Raw genomic sequence first — 16,457 nt, 5'->3', positions numbered from 1 at the left:
TTTTACTGTTATCCATATTGCTTGCTTGTTTTTTTCTTCTAGAATTTAATAAGCCACTATATTTCAATGGGGCTTCCCAGGTGGCTCAGTGGCAAAGAATCCACCTGCCAAAGCAGGAGACGTGGGTTCAATCCCTGGGTCGAGAAGATCCCCTGGAGAAGGAAATGGCAACCCACTCCAGAATTCTTGCCTGGGAAATCCCATGAACAGAGGAGCCTGGCATGCGGCAGTCCATGGGGTCACAAAGAGTTGGTCATGACTTAGCAACTTAACAACATAGCACAATGCTCTCATTCTTTATATTTCTAATATTTTCCATGAGTTTCTAAAACATTGTAAGTTTCCAAACCTGAACGAAAGGTATTTTTTTTTTTGATGAGGCTTTCCTACTTGTCTATAATTAGAGGAAAAAAGATAAATTCTCATTCATAATTCTGGGAAACTGCCCTCAACAAAATCTGAATGTTGTCCACAGAGTTACCGCCAAGTTCGACTGAACGAACTCTTACAGGAGCACTCAAGAGCTGCTAATCTCATAGTCCTGTAAGTATCATTGCAGACATTTAAGACTGTTACAGAGAAATCTCAGCTCAAAACTATTCAGGTGGAAAGTTAAATTTGGAACATGTCGGAAAATAAATACCACCCTAAGACATTGGGGCCCACGGGCTTTAGAGGGCTCCATATGGACTTTACTCCAGACATGCCCCACCCAAAGGGCCAGGATACACACCCACCTAGAACACTCATTCCCTGTCTAGACCTCACTCTAGGAACCTGACCCTGGAATTCCCTGCCTAATAAGCCCCAAGTTGGCCAAGGTTCACAGGCCCCTTCCCTGGATAGCTGCTCCTGAGGTGTGGAGTCCATGGCGTGTTCTCAAGGCTCCTTACCATGTGGGAAGAGGCCAGGGCAGGAGAAAAAAGAGTGGGCTTTTCCATTTCCACTCTTTGTCCTCCAGCCCACAAATATTAGGGGTGTACCTGCTGGAAATATGAATGCTTATCTAAAGATTCATTGCTAAACATGAAAACCAGCAATTTCACATTTATATCTCATGATCTAACTCCTAGGTACAAGGGTAAGTATGTCTTCAAGCAAGGTCTACACTGGAAGACTATTCATCTAAGAGATAGACTGGCCTCCTGAGTTGGGTGATAGAGCCCAAATAGCTATTTCTCACAAATATAATAAGAGCTTTAAACTATTAGGAAAAATCATTTTCCCCCCAGAAAAACGGGGAGAGGTATTGGTTGATCACATTTTCTATTTAAAGAGTGAAAATCTATTTATGCTTTGCCTCTATTCTAATGGGCTTCCCTGGTGGCTCAGATGGTAAAGAATCTGCCCGCAATGCAGGAGACCCAGGTTTGATCCCTGGGTCGGGAATACCCCCTGGAGAAGGGAATGGAAACCCACTCTAGTATTCTTGCCTGAAGAATTCCATGGACAGAGGAGTATCGCAGGCTACAGTCCACATGGTGGCAAAGAGTTGGACATAACTGAGCGACTAACACTTGCACTTTTCACTTCACACTTTCTATTCTATTACAATGTCCAAGCCTATTTTTCTGGTTTGTAAATATTTGTATTGTCTGAGAAACATCTCAGTTTAACATCTATATTCAAAATAATTTCAGTGCTTTCATTTTGTGGAGGAGGCATATATAAGGTTTAGGCTACTTGTTATTATATAGCTCAGATAGCTAATGATGTTACTGTTGGTACTAATTGTCATGTTTGTTCTTTATTTTTCTTCCATGCTGTCAGGAGCCTTCCAGTGGCAAGAAAAGGATCTATATCAGATTGGTTGTACATGGCTTGGTTGGAAATCCTCACGAAGAACCTCCCTCCTGTCTTACTAGTTAGAGGAAATCACAAAAATGTCCTGACATTTTACTCCTAAAAGATCTTTATCCTTAAAGATAAAGGATTAGAACACGTTTTAATTTAATGTATGAATAATTAGGAAACAACTTCCGGTACTTTATGCTGTAAATGTGATCTGTGGATATTCAAACCTAGAAGACTATCCTATAAGCTTCCAAGTAAATTTTGCCATTTTTAAATTATTACTTAATGGGAACTATTTTTTTATCAGTTTAAGGGGGTTCAAAGCCAATGGTACCCCCAGAAAAACATCTTGTCAATGCTATTTGAAAATTAAGCAAACCTATGCTGGCTTATTATGCCCATGAAAACTCAACTTATCGTAAGCTTTTCCAGGCACACCTAATCTTTTGTTTGCTTCTAGGGCCTGGTAGTGGCCTCAGCCCCACAGCAGTCTCTCATTAAATGCTTATTGACAGGCTGGTGTAGTAACCATGCTGCTGCTGCTGCTGCTAAGTCGCTTCAGTCGTGTCCGACTCTGTGCGACCCCATAGACGGCAGCCTACCAGGCTCCACCATCCCTGGGATTCTCCAGGCAAGAATACTGGAGTGGGTTGCCATTTCCTTCTCCAGTGCATGAAAGGGAAAAGTGAAAGTGAAGTTGCTCAGTCATGTCCGACTCTTAGCGACCCCATGGATGGTAGCCTACCAGGCTCCTCCATCCATGGGATTTTCCAGGCAAGAGTACTGGAGTGGGGTGCCATTGCCTTCTCCGGTAGTAACCATGGGTGGTTATCAAAGGAAAAGACCAATTGGGCAGGAAACATGATTATACTTGGCCTTCTGAGAAGCTTACACTCACAAAGAAGATTTGAAAATCAATAACTAAAAACTTTAAGAGGTAACCTGAGTCTCCACAATGTTTAAAACAGTTACCTAAGTAAGATTATTTAATATAACAGATTATATACTGAGAGTGATCTAAGCAATTGCTGATAACATACAGCTTCAATTTGGGGCTGACTGAAAAATGCATTAGCTGAAAGAGGAAGCAAAATATATTCTGATTAAATATGCAATATATTCTGTTCTTAATATATAAATTTTAATTGCTTTCCCTACTAAATATTTAGACATTTTATTACTTTGAATATTTTTTTCTAATTAAGTGGTTAGCATAGATGAAGTCATCATAGAGTCTAATTGGAAACCAAATATCACACATTTTCAAACTGTTATAAAGAAATATATCTTGAATCATATTTTTAGTTACTTTACATAATGATTGTAGAGAGTTAAATGATAATTAAAATTTGATGTAGAAAAATTTGCAAATTTGGAATATATAAGTATTGATTTTTTTTCATTTGTTAGTATTCCTACAATACTTAATCACATTAAAAACTACCAAAATTTTTTTCTGACGGATGCGTTGATTATTTTTCCCTGACATATTGTGACTGTTTATTGTAACTGATAAAAAATATGAGGGGGAAAAAGTCAACCTGAAATAAAAGCACTCAAATTCGTTTGCTCTGGTCTTATTTTTTCCATTCAGTCACTACAGTCACACTGTATTGGTGTTATCAGATGTGAGCCTGAAAATTTCAATCAGTTGCCTCACTCATTTGCAGGTTGTTTAAAGCTGGGATTCAAGATTAGGATTTCAAGTCAGACTCTGGCCTCAGAAGGATGACTAGGGAGGGAAAAGGGAAACAGCAAAGCGTAAGAAGCAGGATATCTGTATTCCGCATCTGACACCATTGGACTTAACCCAGGCCTGGGTTAACCCCCTCTCTTAAGTCCTCTGTACCTGAAATTCAAATGGTTAGATGCTATCCTGGTGACCAGGACAAGGAGCACCCAGCTTTTCATCTGGGCCCTGACACTTTTCAGAAACACTTGAGAGGGTCTCTGGAAACAGTGAGAAGTCATGTGACTCCTATAACAGGAAATTCTGGCTTTTGTTTCTTGGAGAAGCTGTTGCATATTAGGCCCCCTAAGAAACAGAAAGTTTAGCATGGAGCATGTTTATTAAGGAGTGCCGTTGGAAGGAAGGAGGAGAAAGCAGGAAGGGTTAGAGAAAGGTGAGCTGAAATGCAGTCCCAAGGACAGCCTCAGTGACCCCACAGGGAGCTCTGGAGACAGAAGGTTCATTCAGAGTAGTCCCAAGAAGGTCTGAGAGGGCCAGACCTTTATACTCCCACATACATCAATCACTGAAGGTGGGTGGCCTAGGATAGGGGTATGAACCTGGACGTGGCAAGTCTCTGCAGCTGAGCCATCCCAAAGGGCTGGACAGTTGAAGTCTGTCTGCTGACAGCACTCCCAGATGCTGAGGCAATAAGGCCTTTATTAAACAGGGTCTGGGTGGGGCATCACCATGCCGACTGCAGGGGTCAAATAAAGTAGTGATTTAAAAAAAAAAAAAAACACTCAGATTGACCTAAGTTCAAATCTCAGTCTCACCATTTATTACTTGTATTACCTTAAACTAGTTATTTAATTTTTTGAAGGTTATTGATAAGACAGTGACTGAAGGGATAAAAAAAGGAGAAATTAATCAAGGAGGAGAACATGGACTGAGAGAAAAAGGGATGGGTGATCCTGAGGTCAAGAGCAGAGAAAACAGGTTAGGGCAGCAGAAAATTGAAAAGATGGGAGTATGGTCAGCTGCCAGCGGATTTCTGTAGGCTTCAGTGTCCTGTCCTTGTCCTTTGATTTATCCAACTCTATTTGCCCAACCTCCTACCGTCTCTATGTTCACAATCGGGTTTCTGTGCAAGAAGGAGAAGGTACACATTCCTGTTCACTGATATCCAACTTCCTCTGTCCCCTCATTTTGTACATGTGTCTCATCAGCTTCCCTACACTTTCCTCACAATGATTTTTCAAAATCTTCACCACTTTTTCAGTTGATGACCCTGCCACCATCCTACAACACAGCCAGGTACCCACTGATATAAAACTTTCTTATATAAGGAGGAATATACTAGGAGCATTGTCTTACAATGTCTTCCCTTAATACTCAATTTTAGAACTCTTTCAATGGAAGGTTTTAAAAAAGATTATAGATTCCTGAAGGCAATCATAAAAGCCTACTAAATTAGAATCTATAGGAGAGGGACCAAGGAATCTGTATATTTTGATGATCCACGAGATTTTGGAACTACTGCTTTAGGCAGACTTCCTATTTCTGAGATGTGACTCTCACTACGGGCTGATGCCTCCCAAATTTATATTTCTTTCTTTTCTAAAAAAGATTTTTTATACAGACCACTTTTAAAGTCTTTATTGAATTTGTTATAATATTGCTTCTGTTTTATGTTTCATTTTTTTGGCTATGAGGTGGGGATCTTAGCTCCCTGACTAGGGATAGAATCCACACCTCCTGCATTGGAAGGCAAACTCTTAAGCACTGGACCACCAAGGAAGACCTCTAAATGTATATCTCTAACTCAGAGCTTCCCTAAGTCTCAGATCCAAATATTCAATCACTAATTTGCATGGTAGTTCTCTTTGTATTTGGGTGGGGCAAAAGTTTGTTCGGGTTTTCCCATAACATGGAAAAACTCAAATGATCTTTTGGGCCAACCCAGTACATCCTGCACTCTAAATGCAGAATGACCAGATTTCTGTTAAACCCAACAAAACAAAACACACAACTAGAGCAAAGGTGTCTATGTCTCTTTCTCCATCGGCTATCAGATCCTCTCTGAAATGACCAAAGAAACACACAAATAGGAAAGTTCTGCATCATAGCAGGAAACCAAGAAAGGAAGCCATGTACATTATACATTTTTAGAAACACAATCAAGCTTGAGTTTATATGAGATGAGATCGATGGAAGCTAGAAAAGGTCAGCTTGCAACCAACGCTCCTGAGAAAAACTCAGTGTCACAGGAAATAACTGCAAGAGACCCTGGGAGGATTCCACTAACCCCTCCCTGCAGTTTGCATGTGAAGAGGTAAGAAGCTGAAGGTAGGACAGCGAGAGTGCAGCACTGGGATGACTACCGAGAAGGGCTACTGGGAGAAGCCACAAGGTGTATCCAGTGAGTACTCAAAGCAGACATGGGTGTTGCAGGAGAGAATCTCGTAGGTGTCCTTGAAAGGCACCAGAAAGATATGTGCCAGCCATAGCAGTTGAGCCAGAGACAAAATCAGCCCTCAGCGCACAACTTCTCGTAACACAGAGAAGAAAACTCAGATGGGTATTCCTGTCCTTGGGTCTCGCTGTTGTTAGGATGCAGGGCTCCTAAACTGGCACTGCAAGATGATAGCAATGAGACCTTTAGCTGAAGTTAAATAGGAGGATTGTAACGATAACCAGGTGGTGAGGTGGAGGTCACTGTGTCCATCACAGAAGATTGGCACATCTGTTCATTGTCAGACTGAGCATCTACAGGCTCCTTGCTGGCTCCCACAGTTCACCTGGAGCCAGTCCACCTAGATATTTCCATTTTGTTCTGCAGAGATGCTGGGGACACACTGACATAAGGATGAAATCTGTATGGATTCCCGAGTGGAGAACTGGAGAGATTCCTCTTTGGGTGTATCTCAGATGTCCCAGTTGCTGACAGATCAGGGCATCTCCATGATGTCTCAGTAAGAGCCAAGAGGTCAAACCAAGAGGGCTCAGGCCCAAGCAACTGACCCAGGCATTCCCCTGGGGCCAGCAGCTGCCCCAGGGTGTGCTAGCTCTGACCTACAGGTAAAATCTCTCCAGGGAAGGTGTGGGCAACCCTGGTGGTTCAGATGATAAAGAATCTGCCTGTTGGAGAAGGGAATGGCAACCCTTGCCATTCCCAGTATCCTTGCCTGGAAAATTCCATGGACAGAGGAGCCTGGCGGGCTACAGTCCATGGGGTCACAAAGAGTCAGACACAGCTTAGTGACTAACACGTTCACTTTCACTGACTTCAAAGAAATGAGGTGTCACAGTGGTATCAGGAGACAGAACGTGGACAAGTCAAGCTGCTCTGAGACCTGTTTGTGATTCTGCCATAACGCAACTGTGATCGTAAAAGAAGTGAATCTGACAACTGGGGAAATTCTTCCCAACAAGGCTTTCTTTATTTGGCTTGCCTGAATTTATAGACTAGAGAAGGTCCTTTCATAGCAAGACAATTAATAAAAGTTTTTAAAAAGAAAAAAAAAAAATCTGCCTGCAATGCAGGAGATCTGGGTTCGATCCCTGGGTTGGAAAGATCCCTTGGAGGAGGGCATGGCAAATCACTCCAGTATTCTTGCCTGGAGAATCCCATGGACAGAGGAGACTGCAGGGCTACAGTCTATGGTCTCACAAAGAGTTGGACACATCTGAGTGACTTTCACTCACTCAGGGAAGGTGTGCTGGTCATTCTTACCTCGTTAGGATTTCTGATGGTGCAACCACCCACCTCAGTCTCCCTTTTTTAATGCAGAAAAAAATGTTTTCAAAAAGAACATACAATATGTTCCTTCATCTTATCTACAACACCATTCTAAACACACTATTTTAGGGCCCACTAAGGAATAAAAATCTCTGCTGTTTCAACTATGATATAATATTCTATCACTTAGCATCTTGTTATATTAATTGAGTTGAGATATAATTTTTTAGGCTTAGGTAGGTATAGAATTTTAAGTCATATATCATTCCTGTGCATATAAAAAAAAAAAAGGGAAACATAAGTGAAATAAATTTAGTTCCACTTCGGAGTCCCACTCTTCTATTCATCTTTCCACTCAGTTTATATCTGTTTCTCCACAGGACAGGAGGAGCACTAATGACTCAGCATTTCTCACAGGGGAAGATCGATGGACACTATTTTCTCATTGGCATTAATAATTTTGATAATTCTAGGTTCGAGTACAGTTTTTTAATAGCTTAAATTTGTCTCCTAACAGAATTTAAAACATTGTGTATAAATTCTGATGCATTAAAGAGCATAAAAACAGGGAAAAAATAATCCCAAAATGTCAGAAAAAATTTATCATTAAAAAAAGAGAAATCATATTATAGAAGATAAACATACAAGAAATAAACAGAAAATGCAAATGTGTGCATCTTTTTTAACAGACTCTCAAATTTAATTTAAAAAAATTAAACACTATTCTACCTGCTAGCATAATATTCTAAATTATACATCAAAAAAGGTTAAAAACAAAAGAATAAATAAAGATATATAGAGACATTCAAATAAAAAGAATAGAGTTGGTAATCTTAATTTCAAAGTTTAAGATTAAAAGAATTAGGGAGGACAAGAGAGCATCATTCTTTATATTTATAAAAGATATACAGTCACAATATAGCTATGATAATAATGGAATTTTCTGTAAATAAATAATATATTATATTGACACAAATAATATAAGAATTGCTGAAAATGAGGAGTCACTATGAAAGCCATTTTTCTTAGGAAACACCTCACCTATATCACTACCTTTGACAGGTCAAATATAGAAGAATTCAAACTATATTTTTTTAAATGGATTTAATAGGTACATAGTGTTCACCCACGAAGACTACACTGTCTTTTAGAAATCTATAGAATGTTTATAAAAACAAATTACTTATAAGATAACTCAGTAAACTCTAAAATGTAGAAATAGGAAATATTGCACTTTTATCACAATAAGTAAAACTAATCATATCTACAAATATATAAACAACATCAAAAATCTAACTGCAAAAATAAAATTCTAATTATTTCAGGTCAAAAAAGAAAGAAATAGGGCTTCCCTAGTGGCTCAGTGGTAAAGAATCCACTTGCCAGTGCAGGAGACACGGGTTCAATCCCTGATCTGGGAAGATCCCACATGCTGTGGAGCAACTAAGCCTGTGCGCCACAACTACTGGGCCTGTGCTTTTGAGCCCAGGAGCCACAACTGTTGAAGCCTGCACGCCTAGAGCTTGTGCTTCACAACAAGAGAAGCCACGACAGTTAGAAGCCCAAGCACCACAACTAGAAATTAGCCCCCACTTGCTGCAGCTGGAGAAAGCCCAAGCAGCAGTGAAAGCCCAGCAGAGCCAAAAATAAATAAATAAACAAATATCTAAAAAAGAAATAACACATTTGGCTATTTAGCAAAAATGACATTGAGAATTCCACATAACAAAATGTATTTTATGCTGATAAAGCAGGCTTGGAGGTAGATTTATATCCATAAATGGATTTATCAATAAATAAGGAAAATGAAAATTAATGATCTGCTCAAGAATTTAGAAACTGTACAAAGTAATTAAAGGAAAGCATGAAGAAGACATTAAAGAAGAAAAGCGGGGAAGTAACATTAAAAGCTGAGGTTCTGGAGTCAGAAAGAGAGGAGCTGAGTCTCAGTTTTCCCTCTTACTAGTGGAAGGCTTATTACCTGGCCTCCTGAAGAACCATTTTCTCCTATGTAACATGAGCATTATTAAAAGATCTGCTTTTGAGGGTTGTTACAAGAAAATGAGATCTTGTGTATTAAAAGCTGAGTACTTTGTGGTAAATACTCAGCTGTTCGACATTATTTTTTTAGAACAAAAACAGCATTTGATAAACTTAAGTGCTGTTTGTTGCTATTGCTAAAAGAAAAAAAGAAGGAAAGTCAAAGGATAAAATTTAAACACAAATTTACAAATGAGCAAGGAACTATGGGTACAACTTGGGAGAATGTCGTTTAAAACTCTATCCTGGTAAATTATTAAATTCCAACAAAATATATCAAGTAAAATACAAATTTTACTTGATGCTAATACTCTGTATTAGTAAAATACAAATTCCCCAAAGTAATGTATCATGTTTGAGTATCTATTTGTAACTGCATAGAGTACCTCTAGAGAAATGCACAAGAAACCAGTTAAGGGTTGAATCTGGAGAGGAAAACAAGATTAATGAAGGACAGCTGTGAAAGAGATTTTTTTTTTATTATATACCAATAATAATTATGCAAAAACAATATTTTAAAAGTCAAATATGTGAATAAACAAGTTACTAGCTTGCGAGGCTGTGTTTGGTTATTAATTCATGTTTGAAGTGACATATATTGTGAAGGTCATATGAAATAAACTTCTAAAAGTTTTATAAAGTACTCAAAAATATGAGATATTATACCATTATATTTTGTTGTACTTATTTATAACATAAGCAGCTCTAAAATACCACTGTAGAAAAAGTTGATCCCACCACACAGCCACTGATAAGTTTAATTTTGTCCCATTTGGGTTTGTTTTTTTTTTAGATTTTGTTTTTCTAACTTATAACTCTCTTCTGGGTAGAAAAAGTAGTAGAGAAGAGAAATGTTGAATTGAATTTACCACTACTGCCTTGCATATTTTATTTGCCGAGGCTCAGGAATGGACAAATATAATTTTAATAGGTTCTGGAGTTTTATTTCCTGAGCAGAATAAAACTCAGAATTGATATTATGCATAGTAGGATGGGGTAATTATAATAATGTGATTAAGTTTGTATGAACCCACGCATTGCAAGAGCAGTATGCTTTTACCCTTTCAAATACAAAATCTAAATAGGATGCTGTATTAGTTTTCTGTTGCTGCATAATAAATTATCACAAATGTATCAGCATAAAACAATACCTATTTATTATCTCACAGTTTCTATGGTTGAGAGTACAGGCACAGCTTAACTGGGTTTTCTGCTCAGGGTTTCACAACTCTGCGGTAAAGGTGTTGGTCACGGCTGTGTTTTTTTTTTAAATTAATTTTTGGTTGTGATGGGTCTTCGTTGCTGCACGCAGGCTTTCTCTAGTTGTGCTGAGCGGGGGCAACCCTTCACTGCGGTGTGCAGGCTTCTTGTCACGGTTTCCCTTGTTGCAAAGCACAGGTTCCAGGCACTTTGGCTTCAGTAGTTGTGGCATGCTGGCTCAGTAGTTTTGACTTGTGGGCTCTAAAGCAAGGGCTCAGTAGTTGTGGTGCACAGACTTTGTTGCTCCATGACATGTGGGATCTTCCTAGACCAAGGATTGAACCCATGTCTCCTGCACTGGCAGGTGGATTCTTATCCACTGTACCACCAGGCAAGTCCAGGGCTTTGTTCTTATCTGAGGCTCGGGGTCCTCTTCCGAGCTTATGTGTTTGCTGGTCGAATTCATCTTCTTGCTGCTATAGAACTCACAGTAGTTTGCTTCTTGAAGGCCAACAGGAGAGGAAACCTCTTACCTCTAGGTCATCTTTCAAAGGGCTTGCCTGCTTAAGTCAGCCTCACCTGGGTCAATCTTCCTTCTAACTTGAAGTTAACTGATCACGAGACTCTAATTACACAATCAAAGTCCCTTCACTTTGCCAAACACATAGGTAACCTAGTCACTGGAGTGGCCATCCCATCATACTCATAAATTGAGCTCAGATTCAAGGGGAAGAGATTTCATAGGTTATGAGCATGGAAGGGGCCACCTTACAATTCTGATGACCGCAAATGCTATCCCACATTTCTGAAGAACTTATATCAGCTACTAAGACCCAAGCTTGGAATCATAAGTTAAAAATGGTTTGTGAAGTATCCAAATAAACAAGCAGTAACTAGCAAAAAATGACAGCAGGGATGGTGCAGCAAAACATCAAAAATTTTTTTAAAAAGGAAATACAAGCCTCAAAAACACAGCGGTTTGAGGCTGTAAGTGTAGGAGGCACAGACTCCAGATACTTCACTAGAGCCTGAGGACATCATCACTTGGTGGGAAGACAGCCTAATGCCTGACAAGTTCAGCTTTGTTTTATGCACTCTGGTTAAGAAAGCAGTAATGTTTACAGTTCAGCCTCTGAAAAATTTCCCTTCATGTAATTGACATCGAAGGATGGCTAAGCTTCAGATACCTGGAAAATTAATTTACATGGAACGACTCTGCAGTGAAGCAGGGTGTACGGAGCTCTTGGGTGAGACTTAAAGCGTGTATTTTCAAGTTGGGCAGTTCAAGATGAGGAGTGCGGAAGAACTAAGAAGCTGAGGCCAGGGTCCAGGTTATGAGTGCCATCACTTCAGAGAAAGTGACAAGCAGTGACGCCTGGAGCAAGGAGCCGAGGCTATCCATCTCAGACTGGAAGATCTCTTGGCATAGGGTTGTTCAGGGTCAAAGCTAGGCAGTTAACTTTTTAGAGAAAGACATGGTAACTGCCGAGCTGTGGACTTGGCTGCAGAGCCCTGGGGGCCAAAGCCAGGCAGTTAACTTTTTAGAGAAAGACATGGTAACTGCCGAGCTGTGGACTTGGCTGCAGAGCCCTGGGGGCCAAAGCCAGGGTTCTGCTCTTATGCAGCCATCTCCCCAAAGCTGGTGGCTTTCCTCAGCTTCCGAGTTCAGTTCAGCTGCTCTTTCAGAGGCCCAAGAGATGAGGAAAAGGAGAGATTTCACCTACAGACTTCCCTGTTGTTATTTCCAAAGCAGTTACACACTTAAATTTTCTAATTTTCCTGTTGTACTTCTCCCAACAAAGAAGTGGTAGAAACTTCTCAGGGAAGGTGAGACGCTCGGAGAAGTAAGCAATAACATGTCTTGAAAGATATTAAACTAACGCAACCAGCACGTTGGAGAGATATGATTATCAGTTCTATAATTTCCTAATATTCACAGGAGCATTTTCAAAATGGGTTATATTTTTTAAAGTATTACTTGTGCACCTTGGAGGTGATGTGTCTCAAACTGATCTTCCTTCCCAAAGATGCTCTTTTAGCGCTTTTCCAAATATCAGTAAATGGCAACCCCATCCTTGCCATAAATCTTGTAGTCATCCTTGACTTCTCTCCCTTACTTCACATCTGACCCACCAGCAAATTCTACTGGCTTCAGAGTACATCCAGAATCAAACCATTTCTCATCATTCTGACTGCCACCTCCTGCTCTGCGCTACTTCCATCATTTCTTACCTGGATCACGGAGTAGCCTCCTGAAGGGTCTTCCTGGATCACGGAGTAGCCTCTTGCACTGTCTTCCTGCCTCAGGCTTTGATCTTCTTCTGTCTCGTATCAAAATAGCAGCCCAGGCAATCCTGTTCAATGAAATAGGGCATGCCACTCCTCTTACCAAAATATTCCAATGGTTTCCCATTTAATTCACTGGAAAAGCCACTGTCCTTACAAAAGCTTCTAAGGCCCTACAACTGCAACCCTCAGTCCCTGCCTCTGTAACCTCATCTTCTACAATGTCTATCCTCCCATCACTCTGTTTAGACCACACAAGCCTTCTTACAGGTGCATTTGCACCTCAGGATCTGAGTGCTTGCTGTGATCTCTGCCTAGAATGCCTTTCTCCCAAATGCCACTTCCTTCAAGGTTGGTTAAATGGCCTCCACCCCCAATCCCACACCTGTGTGCGTGCTCAGTCATGTCCGACTCTTTGAAACCCTATGTGCTGTAACCTACCAGGCTCCTCTGTCCATGGGATTATCCCAGGAAGAATACTGGAATGGGTTGCCATTTCCTTTTCCGGGGGATCTTCCCAACCCAGGGATTGAACCCACGTCTCCTGTGTCTCCGGCATTGGCAGGCGGGTTCTTTACCACTGAGCCACTGGGGAATCCTATACCTGGCAGATAGCATATTCTCACGAGGCCTTCCTTGGGCACTTTCTCTAAACTGCAAGCCTACATTCCACATCTCACTCTTATGCTTTGCTATTCTCTTTAACATTCAGCACAATTTATTTTAATTGCTTCCTCTGTTTACTGTCAGACTAGTTTTTGTCTGGTCTGTTCTCTGCTCTATCCCCAAAGTCTAGACCAGTGCCTAGCAAATTGCATACATTCAGAAAGATGTGCTGGAAGGGTGAATGGATGCAGGCACTGAGGGGAATAGGAAGTATTCCCCCGCCACCTCCTTGGAGGTCTGATTTTTGACTCACTGTGTAGCTAAGCCCATCAGGCTTAGCCCTATCCCATGCCAGCCATGTACCACATTCCACACCCTCCATCGTGTGTCTCTGAATATATGGGTCCTGCTTGCCTAGAATGTCTCTCCTTGTTTATCTCACCGTTATTTTTATCCTCATTTATTTCACTACCAATGAGTTTGCTGGCCATCTGGTATTGCTTCTTTGGTCAATTCAACCAAAATGTGCCAGGCTCTAAAGATATGCAGACACACTGTTCTAAGCTCTTAAAATAACCATCTTCTCTGGTCTCAAAAAGTTAATGGTACAGAGAGACAAGCAAACAAGCATACAAAATAATTATGGATTATGAAAAATACTGTGAAGGAAATAAAGAGAAAAGCATGACAGAGAATAACGGAAAGGGCAGTACTTATGCAGGGTACTTAGAGAGGGAGGGCATCTATAAAAATAGATTTAAGGATGAGAAGATGATGACAGTGCTGAACTTTTATGTGACCCCCTCGGATCCTAGAAAACAATGATGGTTAAGACATCTCAATATTTTCTTCTCCAAATTCCCCATCCTTTTGTGTTCTAGAAAATGACTAACTTTAATGAGCCATCACTCCCCACAAAGCTCAGATAAGGCTTGCTGTCCACTCTTTCTCATGACTCCCATAAGATTTGTAAATGGCTCCCATTTTTGGTGACAAGGCCAAACCCAGACCATTCCCCTTTTGTTGACACAGTTAGAGATCTCTAACTTTCTTGTCTCATGAATAATTAGATTAGAATTGTTTGTTCCCCTGAAACCAACTAAACATTTTCTGTTTCACTGAAGCTTCCTTTGATTGAAAAAACCAATCCCAACTATAAATGACTCTACCTGTAACTTGTCTGCTTCTCTCTATAAAATCTAGTGCAATCCCCGTGCTGAGACATGGTGCAGTAGGCTAAATAAGGGCCCTACAAGGTATCCATGTCCTTATCCCTGAAATCTATGTATATCTTACCTTCACGGAAAAAGGGCTTTTGCAGATGTGGTTAATGAGCTTGAGTGAGACAGTGATCCTAGATTATCTGGTTGGACCCTAAGTAGAATCACAAATATCCTTGTAGGAGGGTTGCAGAAGGAGACAACTGTAGGTAAAAGAGAAGGCAGCCATATGATAGAAGCAGAGTCAGGGAAAAAATACTACATCACTGGTTTTGAAGACAGAGGAAGGTACCATGAGACAAGGAACTCAGCTCTAGATGTGGGAAAAAGGAAGGGATCAGTCTCACATGGACCTTCCATAGGCAGCACAGTCCTGCCAACATCTTGATTTTAGCCACGTTAAGATTCAATTCAGATTTCTGGCCTGCAGAACTATAATAGAATAGCTTTCTATTCTTTAAAGCCACCAGTTTTGCAATGATCTGTTATAGCAATGACAGGAAACTTAATGCATACTCCAATCTTCAGATCTGAGGATTTCCCCTATTGCAATAGCCTGAATAAAATCCATCTCCTCACTGATTCATTATTTCGTCTTTGACAGTGCTAACCATAAGAAGAGCAAGAAGCAGAACACTCCTGGCAGAGTGACCAACATGGACAAAGGTCCTCAGACAAAAGAGAAGCTGCTGTTGTCTAGAGCCTATGAGATGCATGTGACTCAAGTTGAAGCTGAATGTTAAGAGTCTGATTAGGGCTTCCCTGGTGCCTCAGCAGTAAAGAATCTGCCTGCCCATGCAGGAGACACACGTTTGATCCCTGGTCCAGGAAGATACCACATGCCATGCAGCAACAAAGTTCATGCGCCACAACTACTGAGCCTGTACTCCAGAGCCCAGCAGTCACAACTACTGAAGACCACGTGCCCTAGAGCCCATAGAGCCCATGCACTGCAAAACAGAAGTCACCACAGTGAGGAACCTGTGTACCACAACTAGAGATTAGCCCCCATCTCTGCAACTAGAGAAAAGTCTGCACAGCAATGAAGACCCAGCACAGCCAAAAGTAAATAAATAAATAATTTTTTTTTCAAAGAGTCTGAATATAAAGGGCCCTGGGTCATGGTAGGGAATTTGGATTTTATTATATTTGTGATGAGAAGCTTTTAGATTTTGAGCATTAAAAAGTAGATGCAGAAAGATCACTTAGTAGTTCTGGTAAGAGATGTTGGTGGCCCCCAGGATGTGAGAAGAATCTAGATACAGCATTAGGTGAATCAGATTCTGTCTCTGTAAGGGTTGAAATATGAAACAGAGTTCAATCAAGTTGGAAAAATTTGAGGAGTGTTTACCAAACGGGTATTTATAAAGGTTTCGCAAGATATGGGAAACCAAAACCACACAGGGGAGTACAGTACCCTGAAGCTTATAATAGTGCCAGGCCTGAAGGGAAAGGGAGAGAAAGCAGTTTCCAGAGTCTGGAGAAAGGGCAGCCATGACAAGAGCGGCCGTCTGTAGTGGAAGGACATAGCCACCCAGAGGGAACTCTGACCTTACCCTCCCCTCTACCTCTGACCTCCTGCTGGGGTTCTCTATTGCCAAACCCAAATGCAAGCCGCCAGAGAGCAAGAGAGCTCATTGATGAAGTCCCTACAGGTCAGCCTCCCCAGGCAGAAAGCAGGATAGAGAGGGATAAGACTGGATACAGAAGGAATAAAGAAAGATACGTAGTAGAGACCTGAAAATTAGCCCAATTCATTAAAAGAAAGGGCTTCCCTGGTGGCTCAGTGGTAAAGAACCCACCTGCCAATGCAGGAGATGTGGGCTCGATCCCTAGGTCAAGAAGATCCCCTGGAGGAAGAAATGGCAACCCACTTCAGTATTTTTGCCTGGAAAATTCC

General features: G+C 40.8%; 1 protein-coding gene and 1 long non-coding RNA gene across 4 annotated transcripts in view; one reads left to right on the top strand and one right to left on the bottom strand.

Moving 5' to 3' along the window:
* The window catches only part of SLC12A1 (solute carrier family 12 member 1), an 85,285-nt gene extending 83,342 nt beyond the window's left edge, over window positions 1–1,943 (top strand). For all 3 annotated transcript variants that reach the window (XM_081508528.1, XM_081508527.1, XM_081508529.1), the window contains exons 25-26: window positions 476–543; window positions 1,771–1,943. In XM_081508528.1, coding sequence (XP_081364654.1) covers window positions 476–543; window positions 1,771–1,906 — 204 coding nt within the window. In that variant the 3' untranslated portion in view covers window positions 1,907–1,943. The remainder of the gene's footprint in view (window positions 1–475; window positions 544–1,770) is intronic.
* Window positions 1–16,457, bottom strand: part of LOC145513130 (uncharacterized) — a 93,338-nt gene that overhangs the window by 65,316 nt on the left and 11,565 nt on the right. The window contains exon 2 of the long non-coding RNA XR_014059138.1: window positions 12,678–12,799. This is a non-coding gene — a long non-coding RNA (uncharacterized LOC145513130). The remainder of the gene's footprint in view (window positions 1–12,677; window positions 12,800–16,457) is intronic.

Source organism: Giraffa tippelskirchi, chromosome 7 (assembly GCF_054371585.1).
Source record: "Giraffa tippelskirchi isolate mGirTip1 chromosome 7, T2T-mGirTip1v1.2.pri, whole genome shotgun sequence".
Classification (NCBI taxonomy): Eukaryota; Metazoa; Chordata; class Mammalia; order Artiodactyla; family Giraffidae; genus Giraffa; species Giraffa tippelskirchi.
This window is presented reverse-complemented; position numbering and strand designations above follow the sequence as displayed.